The sequence below is a fragment of the Homarus americanus genome, unplaced genomic scaffold (genome assembly GCF_018991925.1).
Source record: "Homarus americanus isolate GMGI-L3 unplaced genomic scaffold, GMGI_Hamer_2.0 scaffold39155, whole genome shotgun sequence".
NCBI lineage: Eukaryota > Metazoa > Arthropoda > Malacostraca > Decapoda > Nephropidae > Homarus > Homarus americanus.
The window spans coordinates 1,382,334-1,404,692 of NW_024737042.1; the positions used below are offsets into that span (position 1 = coordinate 1,382,334).

The 22,359-nt window shown below is 43.7% G+C and overlaps 1 protein-coding gene across 1 annotated transcript in view; it reads left to right on the forward strand.

Annotated features, from left to right (window-relative positions):
* Positions 1-2,543: 2,543 nt before the first annotated feature.
* Positions 2,544-22,359, forward strand: part of LOC121872555 (protein O-mannosyl-transferase Tmtc3-like) — a gene marked incomplete at its 5' end in the record, with an annotated part of 150,091 nt that continues 130,275 nt past the window's right edge. Inside the window, 1 exon segment of the mRNA XM_042375361.1 lies at positions 2,544-2,783. Coding sequence (XP_042231295.1) covers positions 2,544-2,783 — 240 coding nt within the window.

Below are 22,359 nucleotides of genomic sequence, written 5' to 3' on the forward strand. Positions count from 1 at the left end.
TGTGTGCCATCCATTTGGTGTTTCGTGTTTCATATGTTCGTATCAATAAGTGTTCCAGCGAAGAGACTTAGTAGACAAATATCTTATTGTTCCGTTTTATTTCAGAAGTTTCAGGTCGTTGCTTTGCCATTCTCATTATCTCTATCTACCTGTGTCATATATCTCATTATATCTATCTACCTGTCATATTATCTCTCATATCTCTCTCTCTCTCTTCTGTCATATATCTCATTATCTCTCTCCCATATTCTCCCTCTCTCCCACTTTCCCCTCTCTCTCACATTTCCCTCTCTCCCACTTTGCCCTCTCTCTCCCACTTTGCCCTCTCTCCCACGTTCCTCCTTCATCCCTCCGCGAGGAATTATTATTTAATTAACACATAACAGATGCAGGCAGCAGCGGTGTTGGAGTGGGAGGAAGAGGAGGAGGAGCAGGAGGAGGAAGAGGGGGAGGGGGAAGAGGGGGAAGAGGGGGAGAAGTTTGTGGAAGGTCAATTGTGGGTTAAAAACGTCGTTGAGTTCAAAGTTGATATAGTTGTTCCGGGCCAACAGACTCGTTCCGGGTCAAAAAGTCATTCCGGGTCACTCAAGGTCAAGCAAAACGGGGAGTTCTAGTCGACTTTAATATCAAGGTTACTAGTGATCCTCTCTCGATGCGGGTCAGGGTACAACTGTCCTTACTGGCGCCACCCCAACTCGGCTGACCGTGTGGACAACAGATCCGAACAGTCACTGGGGCAGTCCAGCACTTGGGGGGTAAAAATTATATAAAAATGAACAGCGTTACATTTCAGTATAATTACACAATATAATACAACACAATACAATACTCTCACAGTTTAACAAAGTCGTTCCAGGTCAACAAAGTCGTTCCAAGTCAGCAGAGTTGTTCCTGTTCACAGTTGACAAAGCCTCATGTTTGATCCTTCAGGCCTGACTCTCACCTCCTGGCGAAGCGATTCCTTTTACTTAAACTGTGAAGAATTTATACATGTTTGGTTGTCCTCAGAGATCTAACTGAGGTGAGAGATGGGAAGGAGAAGAGAGAGGACGATAATATAGAAGAGTAGAAGGGATAAAAGAGGGGGAGAAAGAGGAGGAGGAGAAGACAAGAATACAGAAGAGGAGACGAGATAAAGGAAGGGGAAAAAGAAAAAGATGAGAAATAGGAGGAGGAGGAGGAAGAGAAAGTGGAAGATGTAGAGGTGGAGGAGAGAAGAGAAGAGGACAGTGGAGGCAGAGGAGGAGGAGGAGGAGGAGGAGGAGGAAGAGAAAGTGGAAGATGTAGAGGTGGAGGAGAGAAGAGAAGAGGACAGTGGAGGCAGAGGAGGAGGAGGAGGAAGAGAGGAGGAGGAGGAGGAGGTCAGAAGCTCATTTAAGTCTGTCGTGTTTGCTTGTTTGCCAGAGAAGGTCGTGATCCATTCCTTCTGTTGACATAGCTGCTTGCAAGTAATGACTTTGTTCGATGCTTTTGTTGTATTGCCTCTTGTTGGACCCACGAGTGTGTTGGTCCCACGAGTGTGTTGGTCCCACGAGTGTGTTGGTCCCACGAGTGTGTTGGTCCCACGAGTGTGTTGGTCCCACGAGTGTGTTGGTCCCACGAGTGTGTTGGTCCCACGAGTGTGTTGGTCCCATGAGTGTGTTGGTCCCATGAGTGTGTTGGACAAAGACGAGATAAGCTTATATTAGGACTTCTAGTTTCGGCCCTAGGGATTAACTAGCCTGGCCAAATGTCCTTATTAGTGTCAGGACATAAAGCTCACTGTATACAGTAGGATACACTGTATTAACGCCCATAATGTGAGGATTTCTACCGAAGTGTCAGGTGAATCTTGAATTTGTTTGTAGGTATACAGCATTTGTCTGCATTTGTCTTTTAGATGTAAATTATAGTGTGTGTGTGTGTGTGTGTGTGTGTGTGTGTGTGTGTGTGTGCAGCTGCTCTACACTGCTTGGTACCTCGTTATTATCAATAGCTATTTTGTCTTTTCTACGTAACATAAATATTGCCAAAATTTTTTACTAATGGAGTTGTTGTTATGCTTCAAGTTAATGTGTTTATAAAAAGATGACCTTATGTACTATACGTCCTTTGGGCCGGAGAGGAACTGAAGCACACAGTGTTTACCTTGTGTGTATTATTGTAAAGTAAACGATCGGGAAGACGACAGTGAATTGTCATTTGATAATTGGTGTTCTGGACAACAATAGATAACGACCAAGGAATAGCTCGTTATAGTTTGCTCATAGATGTGGGTTATGTTGTTGGTAATTCTTTATTTCAGGTTTAGGCTCCCATAGTCATTGTTCATTTTCAGGATGTATACTGATATAACCTTGGTATATGATGGTCGTTATTGTTTTTTATCGTCACAAAGTATTTCTTACTCTACAGAATGTTTACAGATTACCAGTTCCTGTTTCTTATATGCACTGAGCTTCTACTTCATCCTTGTACCCTGTGTGATCTCTTTCATATTATTAATCTTCTTAGACTCTTAGAGGAAGTTACTAATGCACACTCTCTCTCTCTCTCTCTTGCAGGTGACGGGTGTGGTGGGCCGCGCGGAGACGCTGTCCTCTCTCTTCTTCCTGGGGGCGCTAGTGGCGTACTCAGGGGCGACGGCGCGGCAAGTGCGGGGTCCCCGAGGGGCGAGAGTGGCCACAGACTGGCGCCTCCTGCTGCTGGCCATGATCCTGGCCACCACCGCCATGCTCTGTAAGGAACAAGGCATCACCGTTATCGCCATCTGCGCCGTGTACGAGCTCTTCATCGTTCAGAAGGTAAGTCGTGATAAGTGACAGTTCTTACATTCGAGGCAAAAGGAATCACTGGTACAGACAGGAGTCGTCTCAACACATCAGAGAGTCGTGTTAGTGAGAGGAGGTCCAGTATCTCCAGGTCGCCAAACTCTCGGTTCTCACTACTGGAAATAGTTTGAGACTTGGAGAACGAGATGTTTGCAGAGGGAATAAGGAGGGGAGGGTGAAGGAGGGGTGGGTGAAGGAGGGGTGGGTGAAGGAGGGGTAGGTGGATGAGGGGTGGGGGTAGATGTATAAAACAGGTGAAGAGAGGGAATTAGAGGGAGATGATGACGTAATGACTGTGGTGTTGGTGATAAGGAGATATTAGTGGTAAGGAGGAGAAGGAAGAAGACTAGGTAGGGAGAAGGAGGAGGAAGAGTGGAAGGAGGGGAATGAGGAAGAGTGGAAGGAGGTAGTAGAGGGAGAGAAGGAAGAAGGGGAACGAATTGATCCGGAGGAGGAAGGATAGTCTCAAGAAGAGGTGGCGATGATGAGAGAAGAGATGATGAAACCTGAAGGAAACTGGAATAGGAATGAAGTGGAAAGAAAGTATAAAAAATGGAAGGATATTGGAAGAGGAGGAAGTAGAGAAAGAAAAGGAAGGAAGAGGAGAAAAACGTTATACAAAGAAGAGGGCAAAACAAAGAAATAAATTGGGTTGTTAAAGAAGAAGAAGGTGGTAGTGGTGTTGATGATAATTAAGTAATGATAGTGGTGATAATAGTGATAAACTGATTATTAAAGAGTAGTAATTATGATGATGGTGATACGGAAAGATATAAGATTGGAAGAAAAAATTACTTAGACCCATTAGAGGTTCGAGTCTAGGAGCTGTGTTATATGGCAGACAAATTAGGAGTCAATAGCATGTTGTTTACGGGACACACGAGAAGACGTATAGCCCCAGCACGTGTCTTAAAAGTCCCCTGGGGTCGTGTGTGGTCATGATCCCGAACACAACAGCGGCGGTGGTGAATAATGTGTTGCCTGTCCTTCTGCATCACGTGTATAATGTATCGTTTGTTCTCCAGCCAGCCAGGGAAAACTTGCAAGACATTGAGACATCACGATTGTAAAGAGAGATTCCAAAGCCGAATTTTATGACCCCCCCCTCATGGTCCCCCCCCCCCCTATTTACCTCGTCGACAACAAATTTGTTGAGAAACTCGTGACCTCTACGACCAGCGATAAATTGACCCGGAATAAGAGATTCCGAGTTGGAAATCCTGCGGGGAACGATAAATTAAGGTGGGCAACGGTCCGTGTGACAGTGGGCAAACAGCGACTCACCGCCCATTGATCTCGCCGCCCGCCCGCCGCCCTGCCGCCCCTCTGCCGCCGCCCGCACCCGCACACACCTGGTGAGATGTTGGAGAGGTGAAGGGGTGGAGTGAGGAGGGACCATGGCGCATGACCACGACAAGATACAAGACGGTAAGGAGGGAGGAACGTCTTGAGATGTGAGAACCGTGTGAGGGCGATCTTCAGAACCCGGAGCAACGAAAAGAGAAGAGGAAACTGATACTAAAGAGGAACAGAAGAAGAGAAGGTGTAAATATGAACGTAGAAAAGAAGCGGAAGAGAAAGAGTGGGTAAGCGTGCGAGATGGTTCAGTTTCTAGTTTTCCAAAGACTCTTCCGACAATTCTTTTTCCACGACACAGAAAGAAAAAAAAATATGAAATCGCATAATAACTATCGGTTGGGTAGAGTCTTAGGACAAAATCATCTCCATATTGTCTAGCAGTATTTTTGTCATAGATTAAATACACTAGTAAGGGACAGTCTCCTAACTCCAGGTATTGGTGACAGATTAATTTACGAGTTTTTCAAGGTATCTCACCTGTGGTCGGCGAGGCAAGGTAGTGGTGTAGGAAGCAGTCTCTTAAGTGACTGGGATGAAGAACTGGAGAACTGAAGAAAGCAGTGGGCAGGCAGGCCGTGAAGATAAAGTAAGGGAATGGAAACTGGCGACGAAAATGCGACATAGAAATAGAAGATAAAGAAAGGAATTGACACGAAAGAAAGTGAAGAGGAAGGGAAACAATGAATAAAGAAGGAGAACGAAATCAAGTTAAGGAAAGGGAAGATGAGAAACAGCAGATAAAGAAATAGAGGTGAATAGAAGCAAGATAAACTGGGGTGGGAAGGGAAACGGTAGATAAGAGGGGAGATGTGTGATAGGAGGCGTGGAGGAAGGTTTTGGACAGAGGAGAGATAGAGGGAGGAGGAGGAGAGCTGGGTCAGAATTAATGTCTTTCTCACTCCTGTAACTGTGTAAGATAGTCCCTTTTCTCTCTTTCTCACTCTTTTTCATTTTCCCTCTCTCTCTCTCGTTCGTCCTTGGGGGAGTAGTTGGGGGAGCCGTGGAGCTTTAAGAGTTCAAGGTTCGATGTCTTGTTATCTGCCAGTGGGTGACGAACCAGTTGGTCCCATCGACCGTGGTTCACGTGATGACACACTCGCTGCACCCAAGGCTCAAGTGGTCCTTTACAAATTAAATTTTTTCTCGAGTTCCTACTAATTGTATTTTTCGTTTCTTCCAATTAAGGTTTTTATTGAATTATATTTGTCCGTATATGGAGTTATTTCAGGGTTTGAAAGCGTGTTCGTGGCTTCTCTATTGCGAACCTTGAAAGTGAAGGTTCAGAGAGCGTAAGCAATCACTAGTATAATGTCAGCTTGTGTACCTTTAAAATTGTATATGATGGATCCCAAAGACCACCACTGCCATCATGTCGGCTGTGACCCTTTAAGGTGACCTTCTAAACAATGTGCAAAAATCCTTTGGCGCGTCATTAACGCCTCATGTAGACACAAAGGTTCCTCAGTGTCGTGGCACCTTTGAACCCCCTAGACGATCACGTAAAAATGAAGATGAAAGAGCCTGTCTTACTTAAGGTAGTCTCGGTACACTTTCTGCGCCATCTTTGATACGTTTTACATCATTTATTAAGGGTGATTATTTAATTTACGAACCTTTGTGAATTTATTTGTTTGTCGTAACTGAAATGAGACAGATTAATGCTTTCTCACATCTGTTCGAGGGAAAATTTTATCTTACGAAACTTTGAGATTTTTTTTTGTGTCAAAGTCAAAGCTTTCAAACAGCTATAGTTACGAGAAAAAAAATACCTTAGAAACCTTTGAGAATCCTTCCTCTGGTCTCTGCTCTGCTCAGGACGAAAAGAGAAGAGATCCCCAACGCAGACTTAAAGAACACGGCTTCGATTCCCTATATAAGGATTCTTGGACGGATTCTGTAGATCAAACACGACAGCGGGGAGTCAGCGGAGGTAGGACTTACGGGGGAGGGAGGGAGGGATGGGGATGATGGTCTGGAATGGGAATAGGAATGTGAAGAGTGAAGTTGGAATTGGGGTATTGGGAATGTCAAGAGGATTAGGGAATAGGAGATGTATCGTATATCGGACTGGTGGTTTATGAGGTAGTTTGGTACCGGTAATGTATGACAGGTAGTTTGGTACCGGTAATGTATGACAGGTAGTTTGGTACCGGTAATGTATGACAGGTAGTTTGGTACCGGTAATGTATGAGGTTTGGTATGGTATGTATGACAGGTAGTTTAATGGCCGGTAATGTAACAGTATGTAGTTTGGTACCGTATGACAGGTAGTTTGGTACCGGTAATGTATGACAGGTAGTTTGGTACCGGTAATTTATGACAGGTAGTTTGGTACCGGTAATGTATGACAGGTAGTTCGGTACCGGTAATGTAGGAGAGGTAGTGAGGGACAGGTAGAAAGGTACAGGTAGAAGGGTACAGTCGAAGGGCTCAACGAAGGGGCTAACGAGATTTTGACGTGTAGGTTGATGGCTCTGGAGCAAGACAGTGCTAAGATCTCCGCTGGGAAATATGAGAAACGCGAGGAAGAGCATCACTGGATTGAGAAGATGAGAGAGGGAGGAGGAGGAGGTTGATGCTGCAACAGGGGGAGGACGAGAAGGGGAGCCTTTTGAGGAAGAACATGGGGGAGATGTTCGTGTTGGGGAGAATAATAGTGTCGTGGGGGAGAGGGAAGATGAGGGAGAGAGGGTGGAGTGGGGGAGGGAATAATATTGTGGGAGAGTGGGAGAAGAGAGTGAGAGGTGTGGATGTGGGTGAGGATGGGTTGATTGAGGGGAGGTGGGGTGTGGGTGCATGGGGAGGGAATGTGGGTGTGAGAGGCTTTGAGATACGGAATTATGAGTGTGGAGAGGGATGAGAGGGAGGGAGAAATGACCTAAGATATTGACCCTTGATATAGTGTATACAGTAATTGAATGTTAGTGCAACTGTATAAAGTGTGTGTGTGTGTGTGTGTGTGTGTGTGTGTGTGAAGACATACATACATAGTGTACGTATATTTAAGTGCTTATATACTTATGCAGGCAGAGAAACTAATCTGACATATTGAGAGATGGGAAGGAAGGGATTATGCTAAAACAGGGGATTAGGAGACAGGAACTAAGGCTAAGACAGAGAGAGGGAGAGAATGAGAAGGATGAATTAGAGTGAAACGGGGAGAGAGAGAGAGAGAGAGAGAGAGAGAGGACACTACTTCCCACTATCAGTCAGAGATAAGACTGTCAGGAGCCTGCCAGCCTCCCGTCTCCAGCTATCATTAGGCCAGATTATGCAAATTCTTGGAAATGGATGGGTGTCGTTGCCATGTTCTTCCTCCCCCCCCCTTGTCATTCCTCCTCGTCCCGTTTCCATATTCCTTCTCCTCCTCCTTCTATATTTATTGTCATCTTCCTTCCCCCCTTCCTCCTTATCCGTATCGTTAATCCTCTTTGTCCTCTTCCTCCTCTTCCCGATTTTCCTCTTTTCATTGGCTTCGTCTTCCTTCTTCATCGTCTCCATTGTTAACTCTCCTCCTCCTTCTCCTTCTCCTCCTCACCCGTATCGTTCTTTCTCCACCTCTATCATCATCATCATCATCATCATCATCTCCTCCTCACCTTCATCATCATCATCATCATCATCATCATCATCATCATCTCCTCCTCACCTTCCTTCTCATCATCATCATCTTCTTCTTCTTTCCTTGTCCCCTTATTTATCACTTGTTGGTTCATTTTCCTCATATGATTTATCGTCTCATCTTTTATTCTTTCTTTCTTCACCTCTCTATCTCTCTCTTTCTCATCCATCCACATCGTCTATTTTCTCCCTCCGCCTCTTTCTCTTTTTGCTCTTCTTTCTCTCCTTCACTCCATCCTTTTCCTCTGTCTTTCATTTTCCTCTCAGTCCTCCTCCTCCTCGTTTTCCTTGTCTTCCTTATCGTATACATCCTCTTCCTCCCCATTCTACCACTTTTCCCCTTCCTTCTCCTCCTTATTTTGCCTCCCCTCTCTTTCCCCATCTTCTTCTTCCTCCTCCATGCTATTCTACCCCTCTCCTTTCTCCCTCTCTTTCTCCTCCTCATTCTACCTCTTTCCTATCTTCCTCTTATCCTTCTCACCTCCAATCTTTCATGACTCACTTCTTCTTCTTCTTCTTCTTCTTCTTCCCATTCTCTCTCTCACCTGTCCTCCTCCTCCTCTCTTGCAACCTCTCATACCTCCCTCTCTTCTTCTTTCACCACCTCCTCACTCTAACTCTCTCCTCTTCCTCTACTCTCTTCTAACCTCTCATGACTCTCTCTCCACTTCCCCCTCCTCCTCTCTTTCCCCATTCTACCTCTGTCCTGTCTTTCTCTTATCCTCCTCTCCTCCAACCTCCTTCTCCTCCACTGTACTTCATACGCCTCGCTGAAAATTCAATGCATCCAATAGTTGGAGATCGCGAGATATAAACTTATTCAATAAATATCAAGGAATATCGGGAAGTATCATCATGGTGACTGGTTCTTGAAGACCAGTATAGCTCAACGAGGAAGAAACTCGCTCGTGATCGTCTGTTTCAATATAGGAAGAGGGTAAGACAAGTGATTACCCCGAGGTTTTGCCATGGCTGCCATCTTGAAGGTGAAATGTTAAAAGAAATATATCGGGGGAAATTTTTTCTTGGTCGTTGCGCCTTCAAGATGAGTCGGTTGGTGAGGTGGAAGGGTGGTGTCGACGGGTGTACGATGGTACGGCTGGTGGTTCCTTCGACATCGAAAGTTATACTGATGGCGGCTGTTTTGAATGTGGAATAGCAAAGACTTGAAGAGAGTCGTCATGGTCATTGCATCAAGTTGGTTCAAGGCAGAAGACTCGTGCTGCTGACTTCTCCCCCAGTATATAACGATACAGCTTGTCGTTACTGTGCCATCCAGAATTATAACTATGGCAGCTATTTTGAATATGGAAGAATATATTGTATTGAAAATCATCGAACTATCTTGGTCATTATGTCTTTGAAAAATATCTAGGAAGAAATATATTAGCTAAGTTTATTTCAGTATATGGCAAGTGATTACTGTGCCATCCAGAATTACGATCATGGCGGCTATTTTGAATCGGAGGTTTTGTAAAATATCGCTGATTATATTGGTCCTTATATCGTCAAGGCTGATGTATTATCGATGATGTTTCTATGTAAGACGATAGACAAGTGGGCACTGTGTTTGTCAATATAACAACCATGGCGGCTCTTTTGAAACTGTTGTTACTGCTATAGTCATTAATATACCTCCAGCCCTGTTTTGCTTACTACTCACGAATCATTTAGACATACACTTGGGTTGTCACCAATCATATAGGTGTGAAAAGTGTGATGAAGGAGACTTAGTGGCTTAGTGCATTATGGCTCGGGATCTGTGGTCTTAAAGTGCCCGAGTTGTGGTTGTGTACTTAAATACTTTCACAATCCCTCTGTCTGTAATTATATTTGTACCTGTACTTTTATCTGTACCTGCACTGTTAAGTGTATACACCCGCTACAAAAAAATATCTGCAATTTTTTTTGGCTAGACAATATGAGACAACGGACTAAGTAATTTGACAACCTTACCGAGACAACCGGAGCCGCAGTGTCTGTTTTAAAATTCACACTTTTTGAACCATTAAATACACTTATAAATTTGTACCTGTACCCGAACCAGGTGTATTATAATTTAATATATTGATATACTTTTGATAATTCAACACTCTCGCCTCTCATCCTCAGTCCTCGTTGTGTTGTGTTGTGTTGGTGGAGGTGAACAACACGCCGGTAGATAATACACAACTCTTACAATGTATCCTGGTGCAGGTCCTCGATCTCATCATTGTTTCAAGTCTCACTCTTGTCTTCGTATGTTCCTTCTCCTCCCCCCCCCCTCCCCTCCCCTCCGCTGCTCCTTGATTGGCCCAATACCAGTTGAGGAATCCATTGGGGGGGAGGGGGGGATAGGGTGGGGTTGGGGAGAGGGGGAGGGGGAGGGGTCGGGGTCACTCTACCATCAGGAGCGGGAGATGGTGGACGAATTTCGGGTTCATTTGACCCGGGCGCAGCCAAGGAGACGTTTCGCGGCGAATTTATAACCCAAGTCTCCCATCTGCTTCCTTCTTCCCCCCCCTACACGTTCATCACCTCTCCTCCCTCTTTCTCTCAATTTCCAACCCACGCCTCTCCACTCTACCTCCTCCCACTCCCTCCTACCCCAACCTCCTCCCGCCCCCCTCTTACCCCCTTTTACCTCTACTACCTCTCCCCCTACCTCCTCTTCCCCTACCTCCTCTTCCCCTACCTCTCTTCCAAAGAAACTGGGAAGAAATAAAAAACTTTATGGAGGCGACTACCGAGAAGCATGGTGAGAACGACGTGTGGAAAACCTGGCTAACTCTTGGTTGTCTCTGGTTGAAAGTGTTGTCACATCGGCGAAATGGAAAACTTATTGGGGGGACGAGAGAGAGGGAGGGAGCGAGGAGGAGGGGAGGGAGGGACGAGAGGGATGAGGGAGGGAGGGGACGAGAGGGAGGGAGGGAGGAGGACGAGAGGGAGGAGGGAGGGACGAGAGAGACGGAGAGGGAGAGGGGGAGGGGAGGGACGGGTTGAGGACGAAGGAGGGAAGGAGGAGGATTGAGTGTAAAGGTGGTAAGAGGAAGGAGGGTTAGTGAAAAGGTGGAAAAATATTTCAGAGGAAGAAGGAGCAGAGAGGAGACTAAAACTTCTCTCTCTCTCTCTCTCTCTCTCTCTCTCTCTCTCTCTCTCTCTCTGGTCTGTATCCTTGCTTATGTCTGTATCTGTCTATGTCTGTCTTTTTGTCTTGTGCGTCTGTCTTTACTGTCTTATCTGTGTCCTCTCTCTCCCTCCCTCTCTCCCCTCCTCCCCCTCCCTCCCTCCTCCTCCCTCCTCCCCCCCTCCCCTCCTCCCCCCTTCCCCTCCCCCCCTTCCCCCCCTCCTCCCCACCCCCCCTCCCCTGACCCCTCTCTCCCTCCCTTCCTTGTAACTTCTCCCCAGTTTCCGTCCTTGTCCCCGTTCATTATCGTGTCTCCGTCTCTGTCCTTCCTGGTTCACTCTTCCATCCTCACCGGTTCCTCTGCCTCTCGTCCTCTCCTTTATTTTCCTATTTTTCTCCCTCCCATGTGTGGCACCTTGACTAAGTGGTGGTGTGGTGGTATGGTGGTGGTGTGGTTGTGTGATGGTATGGCTGTGGTGGTCTGATGGTGGGGCTGTGTGGTGGTGGTGGTTGTCTGGTGGTAGGGTCGTGTGGTGCTCTGCTGGTGTGGCTGTGTGGTGGTGGTTGTTGTCTGGTGGTAGGGTCGTGTGGTGCTCTGCTGGTGTGGCTGTGTGGTGGTGGTTGTTGTCTGGTGGGTACGGTCGTGTGGTGCTCTGCTGGTGTGGCTGTGTGGTGGTGGTTGTTGTCTGGTGGGGTACTGGTCGTGTGGTGCTCTGCTGGTGTGGCTGTGGGTGGTGGTTGTTCCATGGGGGTCGTGTGGTGCTCTGCTGGTGTGGCTGTGTGGTGGTGGTTGTTGTCTGGTGGTAGGGTCGTGTGGTGCTCTGCTGGTGTGGCTGTGTGGTGGTAGGGTCGTGTGGTGGTAGGGTCGTGTGGTGCTCTGCTGGTGTGGCTGTGTGGTCGTTCCTTGTTCAGACATAAAACAACATGGGAGTCAAAAACCTAGAATATGAGGATTTTTCTAAAAGTTGGAATACTTGGAAATCTCAAAAAATCCGGTACCTTTTCTTCTCGACCTCTCCTCTCCTCTCCTCTCCTCTCCTCTCCTCTCCTCTCCTCCTTTCACTTAACCCATTGTAATTGTAACTCCTGAACATTTTATACTTTGTAAAAAATGTCTCTCATGAGGTGAAACACTGTTCAAGGGTCAGATAGTTGTTGTTCTAAGTCAGTGTGCGGCGGCCGAGTGGCTACAACCCTCATCACTTTGACTTTTCAGGTGGTTCACTGACCTGTCTTCAAGTGGTATTCACAAGCAAGATGTTTATTATCCTTGACCGGTACTCTGAGTGAGACAGCTTGGCCTCGTGACCGCTTCTCGGGAGGTACTCTTGAGTGAAACAGCTTGGCCTCGTGACCGCTTCTCGGGAGGTACTCTTGAGTGAGACAGCTTGGCCTCGTGACCGCTTCTCAGGAACTTGCATTTAAATTTTGTGTTCCTGGAAAATTTCTTCATATATTTAACTTCTCTCAGAAAGTATAAAGATAATTCTGCTCTGGAAACATTGGCATAATATTTGTTATTTAGTTCATAAGGAAAGATATGATGTATTCCTTCCTTCATCTGTTAAAATAACTTTATGGGGATCTTTTAAAATATTCACGCTGGAAACTTCAAATATATTGCAAACACTCTTACAAAATTCGACAGACAAAATAATAACATTCACAAAGAATTCCACAAAATTCTCACATTTTTAAAGAATTACACAAAATACTTAATTCTTCAAAATTTCACATTCTTATAAAATTCCATAAAAATACACATTCTAAAAATTTAACAAAAAAACTCATTCAAAACTTTATACAAACTTTTACTCATTGAAAAATCTATTTCAATACTGCAACTTTGTTACTATTACTTTCTTCAAAACTGAACTTTTAAGATAAATAAGTTTTACTTTCTGATAATTTTAACTTTTCTTAACTTGACTACAAGCTGGTCAAATTACTCTCCACTTTTAAGAAATTTCCCTTCACTATCCTTCCACGCCGACAAGTTTCCCTCCACCTCCCTCTAGACTCGACAAACTTCCCTCCCAACCCGACAAATTTCCCTCCACCTCCCTCTAGACTCGACAAACTTCCCTCCCAACCCGACAAATTTCCCTCCACCTCCCTCTAGACTCGACAAACTTCCCTCCCAACCCGACAAATTTCCCTCCACCTCCCTCTAGACTCGACAAACTTCCCTCCCAACCCGACAAATTTCCCTCCACCTCCCTCTAGACTCGACAAACTTCCCTCCCAACCCGACAAATTTCCCTCCACCTCCCCTCTAGACTCGACAAACTTCCTCCCCAACCCGACAAATTTCCCTCCACCTCCCTCTAGACTCGACAAACTTCCCTCCCAACCCGACAAATTTCCCTCCACCTCCCTCTAGACTCGACAAACTTCCCTCCCAACCCGACAAATTTCCCTCCACCAACCTGGAAACTTCAGGCGACTACCCTCCTGCCTTCTTACTCAGGTCATGGAAGGAAAAACTTAGCCCTTATGTTTATTTAGTCGAGTTTGTCGCGTCGTTCTCTGATCTCCCTCTTCTCCTTCCATCTCTCTTCTTCTCCTTGCTTCTCTTCTTCTCCTTCAATTCTTATTTCTTTCCTTTCCTCGTCTCTCACCCTTTATTCTCCCTACTGTTACCTGGACACACACACACACACACACACACACACACACTAACCAAAAGTGCAGAAGGACCAGCCTAGTTATAATGGGTCCTAGTGTTAATAGGTCTTAGTATTAATGGGTTCTAGTATTAATGGGCACTAGTTATAATGGGTCCTAGTTATAATGGGTCCTAGTTATAATGGGTCCTAGTTATAATGGGCCATAGTAATATTGGGTATTAGTCTTCACGAGGCCCAATCTTAATGGGCCCAGTCCCCATAGGCCCCAGTCTTAATTGGCACCAGTCTAGCCAAGCCAAGCCAAACCATCAGGAATTGGGGTCCATTAGCACTGGGGTCTCTTAATACTGGGGTCTATTATTACTGGGTTCTATTAGTACTGGGGTCTATTATTACTGGGTTCTATTAGTACTGGGGTCTATTAGTACTGGGGTCTATTAGTACTGGGGTCTATTAGTACTGGGGTCTATTATTACTGGGGTCTATTAGCACTGGGGTCTATTAGCACTGGGGTCTATTAGCACTGGGGTCTATTAGTACTGGGGTCTATTAGTACTGGGGTCTATTGGTACTGGGGTCTATTAGCACTGGGGTCTATTAGTACTGGGGTCTATTAGCACTGGGGTCTATTAGTACTGGGGTCTGTTAGTACTGGGGTCTATTAGTAATGGGGTCTATTAGTACTGGGGTCTATTAGTACTGGGGTCTATTAGTAATGGGTCATTAGTAATGGGATCCATGAGCACTGGGGCTTATTAGTGTTTGGACCCTAATTTACCTCAGTGGCAGGAACCCATTAGTCAAGTCACTGTTCCTCCCCAGCGAGATCAGTGGTGGCTCCTGCAGGTTACCAGAGTTACTAGTGTTGAAGCCTTGTGTGTGTGAGAGAGAGAGAGAGAGAGAGAGAGAGAGAGAGAGGAGAGTTGAAGCGTGAAGGTGTGGAAGTCTGGTGAATTTAGATTCGTGTGTATGTCAGCCTCCACCCCGCCCTCCCCCCCTCCCCAGGCAGCTAACACCGCCCCCCTCCCCCTCACCCCCAGCCCGTCTGTAAATATATATTTTTTCTTTTCAACTTGGAGTAACATTAATGAAAATAGTATTCTGTTCTCTCTCTCTCTCTCTCTCTCTCTCTCTCTCTTTCTCTCTCTCTCTCTCTCTCTTCCATTATCATGTTTTCTTTCAGAGTTCCTTCTTCTTCTCTTCTTCTCAGTTTCTATAATTCGTTCTTTGCTTTTTTTATGGCTACTTTCATCTGTCACTTTCTTTATTAGTATTTCTTTCATTATAACTTTCTTTCCTCTCAAATCCTTCTTTCGTTCAACATTTCTTCTGGTTCTTCTCCAGTTTTGTAATTACACTTTTTTTTTGCTTACTTTCTTTCGTCACTTTCTTCAAGACTTTCTTTTCTCCCCTTTTTATCGCTTTCTCGTATCTTCATTCACCTCTTTTTTTCCTTCCTCTTTCTCTTTCCTTCTCCTCTTCCTCTTTATTTTTCTTCCTCCTTCCTCTTCCCCATCTTTTCCCTTTTTCCTATTCCCCCTTCCTCCTATTTCACATTCCTCTTCCTCCTTCCCACTCTTCTTCTTCATCCTCTGCCCTATCCTCCTCCTCCCCTTCCTCTATCCTTCTCCTCCCCTATCATCCTTTTCATCCCCTATCCTCTTCTTCCTCCCCATTACCTCTTCCTCCTTTCTCTTCCTCCTCCTCCTCCTTCGTCATCTATTCTTTCTTACTTTATGCCTCCTCCCAGTTATTCTCTTCAGGGTCTCTCGATATCATTTACTCTCTCTGCTTTATTTCCCTTTTATCGTCTTCTCAATCACCTCCTTCTCACGTCTCACTGCTGTTCACTTCTTCTACAAACACACTGATTTCTCTCTCTCTCTCTCTCTCTCTCTCTCTCTCTCTCTCTCTCTGTTGTGTGGATGAGATAAAACAGGATTACACGATCTTTCTTCTTCTTCTTTGTTTCTTTTCTTCCACATTTTATTGTTATTCTTTCGTCTTTATCTTGTAACTTTTCTTCTTTCCTTGTTTCTTTATGCTTTAGTCTTTCTCTTGTGTTTCGTCTTTCTGCTCTGTTCGTTTTGTTATTTACCTTCGTGTGAGTTTTTATTTATTTGTGTTTCTTCATTACTCCTTTATTCTGTTTTTCTTTTACTTATTATTATTATTATTATTATTATTATTATTATTATTATTATTATTATTATTATTATTATTTTCCATAACAAATTAAGGTATAGGAAAATTAAATAAATCAGGACCTGAAATAAAAATAAATTAGAAAATACCTGAGAAAATTAATGATAAATCAGGGCTTAAAGAAAACAAATAAATAAGAGGAGATACAAAGAAAAGAAAAGAAATTATCTACATTATGTAAAAAATGTCCAGAAAATCAAACTGTTCCTTCATCTGTTATTATTTCCCGTTTTCCCTCATTTCCTCTCGTTTTGTGTCTTTATTTTCCTCTATTCCATTTTCTATCTCTTTCTTCCCCTTTTCCTCATTTTATTTCCGTTCTTCCCTTTTTTATTTTTATTTTTTTTTATCTAATTTCCTCGTTTTCTTTATATTCCATCGTTTTTCTGTATTATATGTTATTCTTCCTTACGTTCTATCTTCCTGTTCTTGGATATCACAGGGGGTGGGAGGGGTTCAACTGTGCTGGGGGGTGTGGGGGGTTCAACTGTGCTGGGGGGGGGGGAGGTTCAACTGTGCTGGGGGTGGGTGGGGAGTTGGGGTGGGGATGGGAGGGATTAAGGTTCTACTCAGGGTGTCGACCAGTCTTGTCTATATTGTTCAAGGGGAGAAAATTGGTCGTGTGACGTGAGGTGAATACTCGAATCTGGTTGACGTACACACATACACACACACACACACACACACACACACACACACGAGGGAGAGAGAGAGAGAGGCCTATGTACGTCCAACAGTAAACCCCGTAGCCTGCAAAAATATCTCTCTCTCTCTCTCTCTCTCTCTCTCTCTCTGTGTGTGTAAGGGAGAACATTTTTTCTTCATCGGTATAAATAAAGTCTTCGGTATTGTTCTCATGAAGACAATAAAATAAAGACAATATGATGATAAAGAGAGAACGTGGGCATAGTGAGGTGGATGACACAGAAAGGCATATTAAAGGCATTAAAGATTTTCGTGGCAGTAAAGCATAGATGGGTGACATTGTGGCATAAAAGTGATTGAGGTTGTGGCATAGCAGTGGGAGTGGCGTTATGGCATAGCTATAAGTGACGCTGTGGCATAGAAGTGAGAGTGAGGTTGTGGCATAGTGAGGTATAGAACCGTGAGTGACAGTGAAGAACAGAAGTATGAGTGACAAAATTATATACAAAAGTTTTAGTGAGTAACATTAACTTTGTGAGACATATGAGTAAGGGAGTGAGTCATAAAGATTTGTGAGTAAAATAGTGAGTCATGAAATAGCGACATTGAGAGAAAACAAGAAAGTAGATACGAAAGTGAGTCATAAAGTCGTGATTTAATGCATACAAAAATAAATTTGGTAACAGTTTGAAGCATAAAAGGTTAATAACGTGAATATATTTCCAAATCTGTGAGTGGCTAGAGGTGAGACATTAAATTGTTATGTATAAGACAGGTGACGAGACATGACAAAATTTAGAGAGGTGCTGAGGCATAAAAACATGATTGACTAGTGCTGAGGCATAAAAAACATGATTGACTAGTGCTGAGGCATAAAAACATGACTGACTAGTGCTGAGGCATAAAAAACATGACTGACTAGTGCTGAGGCATAAAAAACATGTGAGTGGTTAGTGGTGAGGCATAAAAACGTATGAGTGACAGGGGCTGAGGCATAAAAAATGTGTTGAGTGACAGATGAACGAAGCATAAAATGTTTGAGTGACCTTGGCAGGGACATAAAAGCAAGTGATAGACAGGTGACGAGGCATAAAAAATCCTATAGGAGACAGGGACTGAGACATAAAAGGAACGTGAGTGTCTCAAGGTAAGATATACAGAAACTTATATGTGAGTTACTTGACGAGGCATAAAAAAAATACATGTGATTGACAAGAATTAACAACAAATACTAATACCAACGAATGAGACAAAAAAAATGCAAATAACACGAATAAGAGAGAAAACATAAAAAATGGAAGGTGTAATTGAAAGTAAAAATAGAATTACCCCAAATAATGAAAGTCTGGACAATGGATAGAGTGAGGGTGAGGTTTGGTATGGAAATCAGTGTGAGAGAGAGAGGTGGAAGACTGGCTGGTCGACTGATATACGTGAGGGAGAGAGGAGTGAGTGAGGGAGGTGAATGAGGGAGGGAGAGGAATGAGGGAGTGACGTCATGGTGGCTGGCGGGTGTGTGTGGAGGGTGTAAGAGCCACTTGGCGGAGTTGAGGAGCCACTTGAGACAGGAACAAGGTAAGTGTGTGTTGTCATTACTGCGCTGCCCGCTTCTGACCACTACCAGGGGCCCCGGTGTTTGTTCTGTGGGCCCTTTATCACTGCCAGGAGCCCCCGTGTTTGTTCTGTGGGCCCTTTATCACTGCCAGGAGCCCCCGTGTTTGTTCTGTGGGCCCTTTATCACTGCCAGGAGCCCCCGTGTTTGTTCTGTGGGCCCTTTATCACTGCCAGGAGCCCCCGGGGTTTGTTCTGTGTGCCTTTATCACTACCAGGGGCCCCAGTGTTTGTTCTGTGGCCCTTTATCACTGCCAGGAGCCCCCGTTGTTCTGTGGGCCCTTTATCACTGACAGGGGCCCCCGATGTTTGTTCTGTGGGCCCTTTATCACTGCCAGGGCCCCAGGGGTTTGTTCTGTGTGCCCTTTATCACTACCAGGGGCCCCAGTGTTTGTTCTGTGGGCCCTTTATCACTGCCAGGGCCCCAGTGGTTGTTCTTTCGGCTCTTTATCACTACCAGGGGCCTGATGGTTGTTCTGTGGGCCTTATCACGCCAGGGAGCCCTAGTGTGGTTGTTCTGTGGGCCCTTTATCACTACCAGGAGCCCCAGTGTTTGTTCTGTGGGACCCTTATCACCGCCAGGGAACCCCTAGTGGTTGTTCTGTGGCCTTTATCACTGCCAGGGGCCCCATGTTTGTTCTGTGGGCCCTTATCACCTCAGGGCCCCAGTGGTTGTTCTGTGGGCCCTTTATCACCTACCAGGGGCCCCAGTGTTTGTTCTGTGGGCCCTTGTTTGTTCTGTGGGCTTATCACTACTGTGGGCCTAGGGCCCCAGTGTTTGTTCTGTGGGCCCTTTATCACTACCAGGGGCCCCAGTGTTTGTTCTGTGGGCCCTTTATCACTACCAGGGGCCCCAGTGTTTTATTCTGTGGGCCCTTTATCACTACCAGGGGCCCCAGTGTTTGTTCTGTGGGTCCTTTGCCGCATAGCTCTGCCAGGGCCCTCATCACCCTGGGCTTATGAACGTGGCCTCCTATTCTAGTTTGGGATCCCGAGAGTCCGGCGTCTGTTGAGGGGCGGGAGGAAGAGAAAGGATCCATGCTTCTCTCTTGTGTGTGTGGGGGGGGGGAGGGGGGGATCTTGTGCTACCGTCAATATGTCTTGTCTGATCTATCTGTCTATCTGTTTACCTGTTCGTATGTATGTCTGTCTACTATCAGTCTACCAATGCACAGAAATCGCACAAATATTTTCTAGTTTAGTGGCCAATGTGATGAAACTCCTTAGGTTAGGTTAGGTTTTGAGTATTTTTAGTGAATATAAATTTAAGAAGATTGTTCTAATTTTGTGGGATTTTGAATGTTTTTTTGTTTACGTTGTATGTTGTTTATGTTGCATACTGTATGTTGTTTTAATTTAGAAACCGTTTCTGTAAAGGATATAGAAACCGAACTTTTTTTAATCGTATGTATGTATGTATGTATGTATGTATGTATGTATGTATGTATGTGTGTATGTATGTACAGTATGTATGTATGTATGTATGTATGTGTGTATGTATGTGTGTATGTATGTATGTATGTATGTATGTACAGTATGTATGTATGTACAGTATGTCTGTATGTATGTGTGTATGTATGTGTGTATGTATGTGTGTATGTATGTATGTATGTATGTATGTACAGTATGTATGTATGTACAGTATGTCTGTATGTATGTGTGTATGTATGTGTGTATGTATGTACAGTATGTATGTATGTATGTATGTACAGTATGTATGTCTTGGCCGAGTTCCAGTACTTGAGGTTACACCCATTATTAACTCCTTGAGTACGATTAATTAACCCATTGAGTACTATGAATGAACCCTTGAACTCGGTGATTATCATTATGCATACATTGTCATAGTACTCAAGGTGTTAGGTGTACATTTGACTCCTTTATAGGCCGTTAGTGTACCTATACCACATTAATTATAACAAACTCACCTGAGGTCCAGGTACACCATACATTAAGGTCATTAGTAGTTGTAATCATCATTATTATTATTATTATTATTATTATTATTATTATTTGTAGTATTAGTATTATTATATTATTATTATTATATTAGTAGTAGTATTATTAGTATTATATTATTATTAGTAGTATTGATTATAAAAAATAAAATAAATAATAATAATAATAATATAATAATAATAATAATAATAATAATTCATATTAATTATTTTCATGATAGTTATAATAAAAAATAATAATAGTAATGATAATACTACTACTACTACTACTAATAATAATTACAATATTTAAGATAATAGTAAAAGTAAGGTATAATGAAAATAATAATAGCAATGATGATAATAATAATCATCATGATCATCATAATTAAAGTAGTCAAGATAATAATTATAATAACCATCATCATCATCATCATCACCATCATCATCATCATCATCATCACCATCATCATCCTCATCATAGTGTCATTCCCCCAGACAATAGATACATACACACTACTCTCACATTACGGTATATAATACATAATTTTCTTCATAAAAGCCAAGATACAGTATTTCTCTGTTACACTGTCGGCACCGCAATGGTCTCCTTAACGAACCACTACTATCTAAATTAATATCAACGGAATATGAGTGTATCAGTTTATTATCAAATGCAAGAATAATGATTATATTGGTAACGATTGTATTGGTAACGATTGTATTGGTAACGATTGTATTGGTAACGATTGTATTGGTAACTATTCTATTGGTAACGATTGTATTGGTAACGATTGTATTGGTAACTATTCTATTGGTAACGATTGTATTGGTAACGATTGTATTGGTAACGATTGTATTGGTAACGATTGTATTGGTAACGATTGTATTGGTAACTATCTATTGGTAACGATTGTATTGGTAGCGATTTATTGGTAACAAAACGATTGTATTGGTAACGATTGTATTGGTAACGATTGAGATATTGCGTGTAGTGTCGGGTAATTATACTTGGCGGCCCCTGCGTTCAAACCCGGCCCGCCACCACCACCGCTATCCACACCTCCGCTACTCAACCTGCGCCCGCCGTCACTGCCCCACGCTGCCATTATCACCATCATTATCACCCTATCCGCCTCCTCCTTCTTTGATTTCTTTCCCTGTTTATCGTCCATATTGTTCCTCTTTACTACTATGACACTTTTCTTGTTCTCCATAGTATTATAGGTGTTATACTATACTGCATGTGTATTTATAGTTAATATCAACACCCGTATATAAATCGTATATTAATATAAATTACGATATATGTATTAATTCATATGTATATACGACCTTCATTAGCTCCAGGTTATAACGGTGGATTGATATTCGATTTAGTATTTATTATAAAGTTAAATGACTTCAACAATAGCCGTCAGCTGATGGATGTTAATGATGTCATGATGTACTGTGATATAACGATATAGTGGAGTATAATAGATCTGACGACACTTGACTACGACACTATGATCTGACGACACTATGAGCTGACGACACTATGATCTGACGACGCTATGATCTGACGACGCGACTGACATATGACTGACGACACTATGATCTGACGACACTTGTCTGACGACACTATGATCTGACGACACAATCGACGACACTATGATCTGACGACACTAGTGCTGACGACACTATGATCTGACGACACTATGATCGACGACACTATGATCGACGACACCACTGATGACACCCAGTCTGACGACACTATGATCATGACACTGTGATCTGATGACACTATGAGCTGACGACACTATGATCTGACGACACTATGATCTGACGACACTATGATCTGACGACACTGTGATCCGACGACACTATGATCTGATGACGCATGATCTGATGACACTATGAGTCTGACGACACTGACTGACGACACTATGATCTGAGACCATCTGATGACACCTATGATCTGACGACACTAGATCTGACGACACTATGATCTGATGACACTATGATCACATGACACTATGATCTGATGACACATGATCTGACGACACTATGATCTGACGACACTATGATCTGACGAACACTATGATCTGATGACACTATGATCTGACGACACTACTGACGACACAGATCTGATGACACAACAACACATGAGACACTATGATCTGACGACACTATGATCTGACGACACTATGATCTGACGACACTATGATCTGACGACACTATGATCTGACGACACTACATACGATCTGATGACACTATGATCTGACGACACATGATCTGACGACACTATGCAGTCTGACGACACTATGATCTGATGACACTATGATCTGACGACACTATGATCGGCGACACTATGATCTGATGACACTATGATCTGACGACACTATGATCTGATGACACTATGATCTGACGACACAGCATCTGACGACACTATG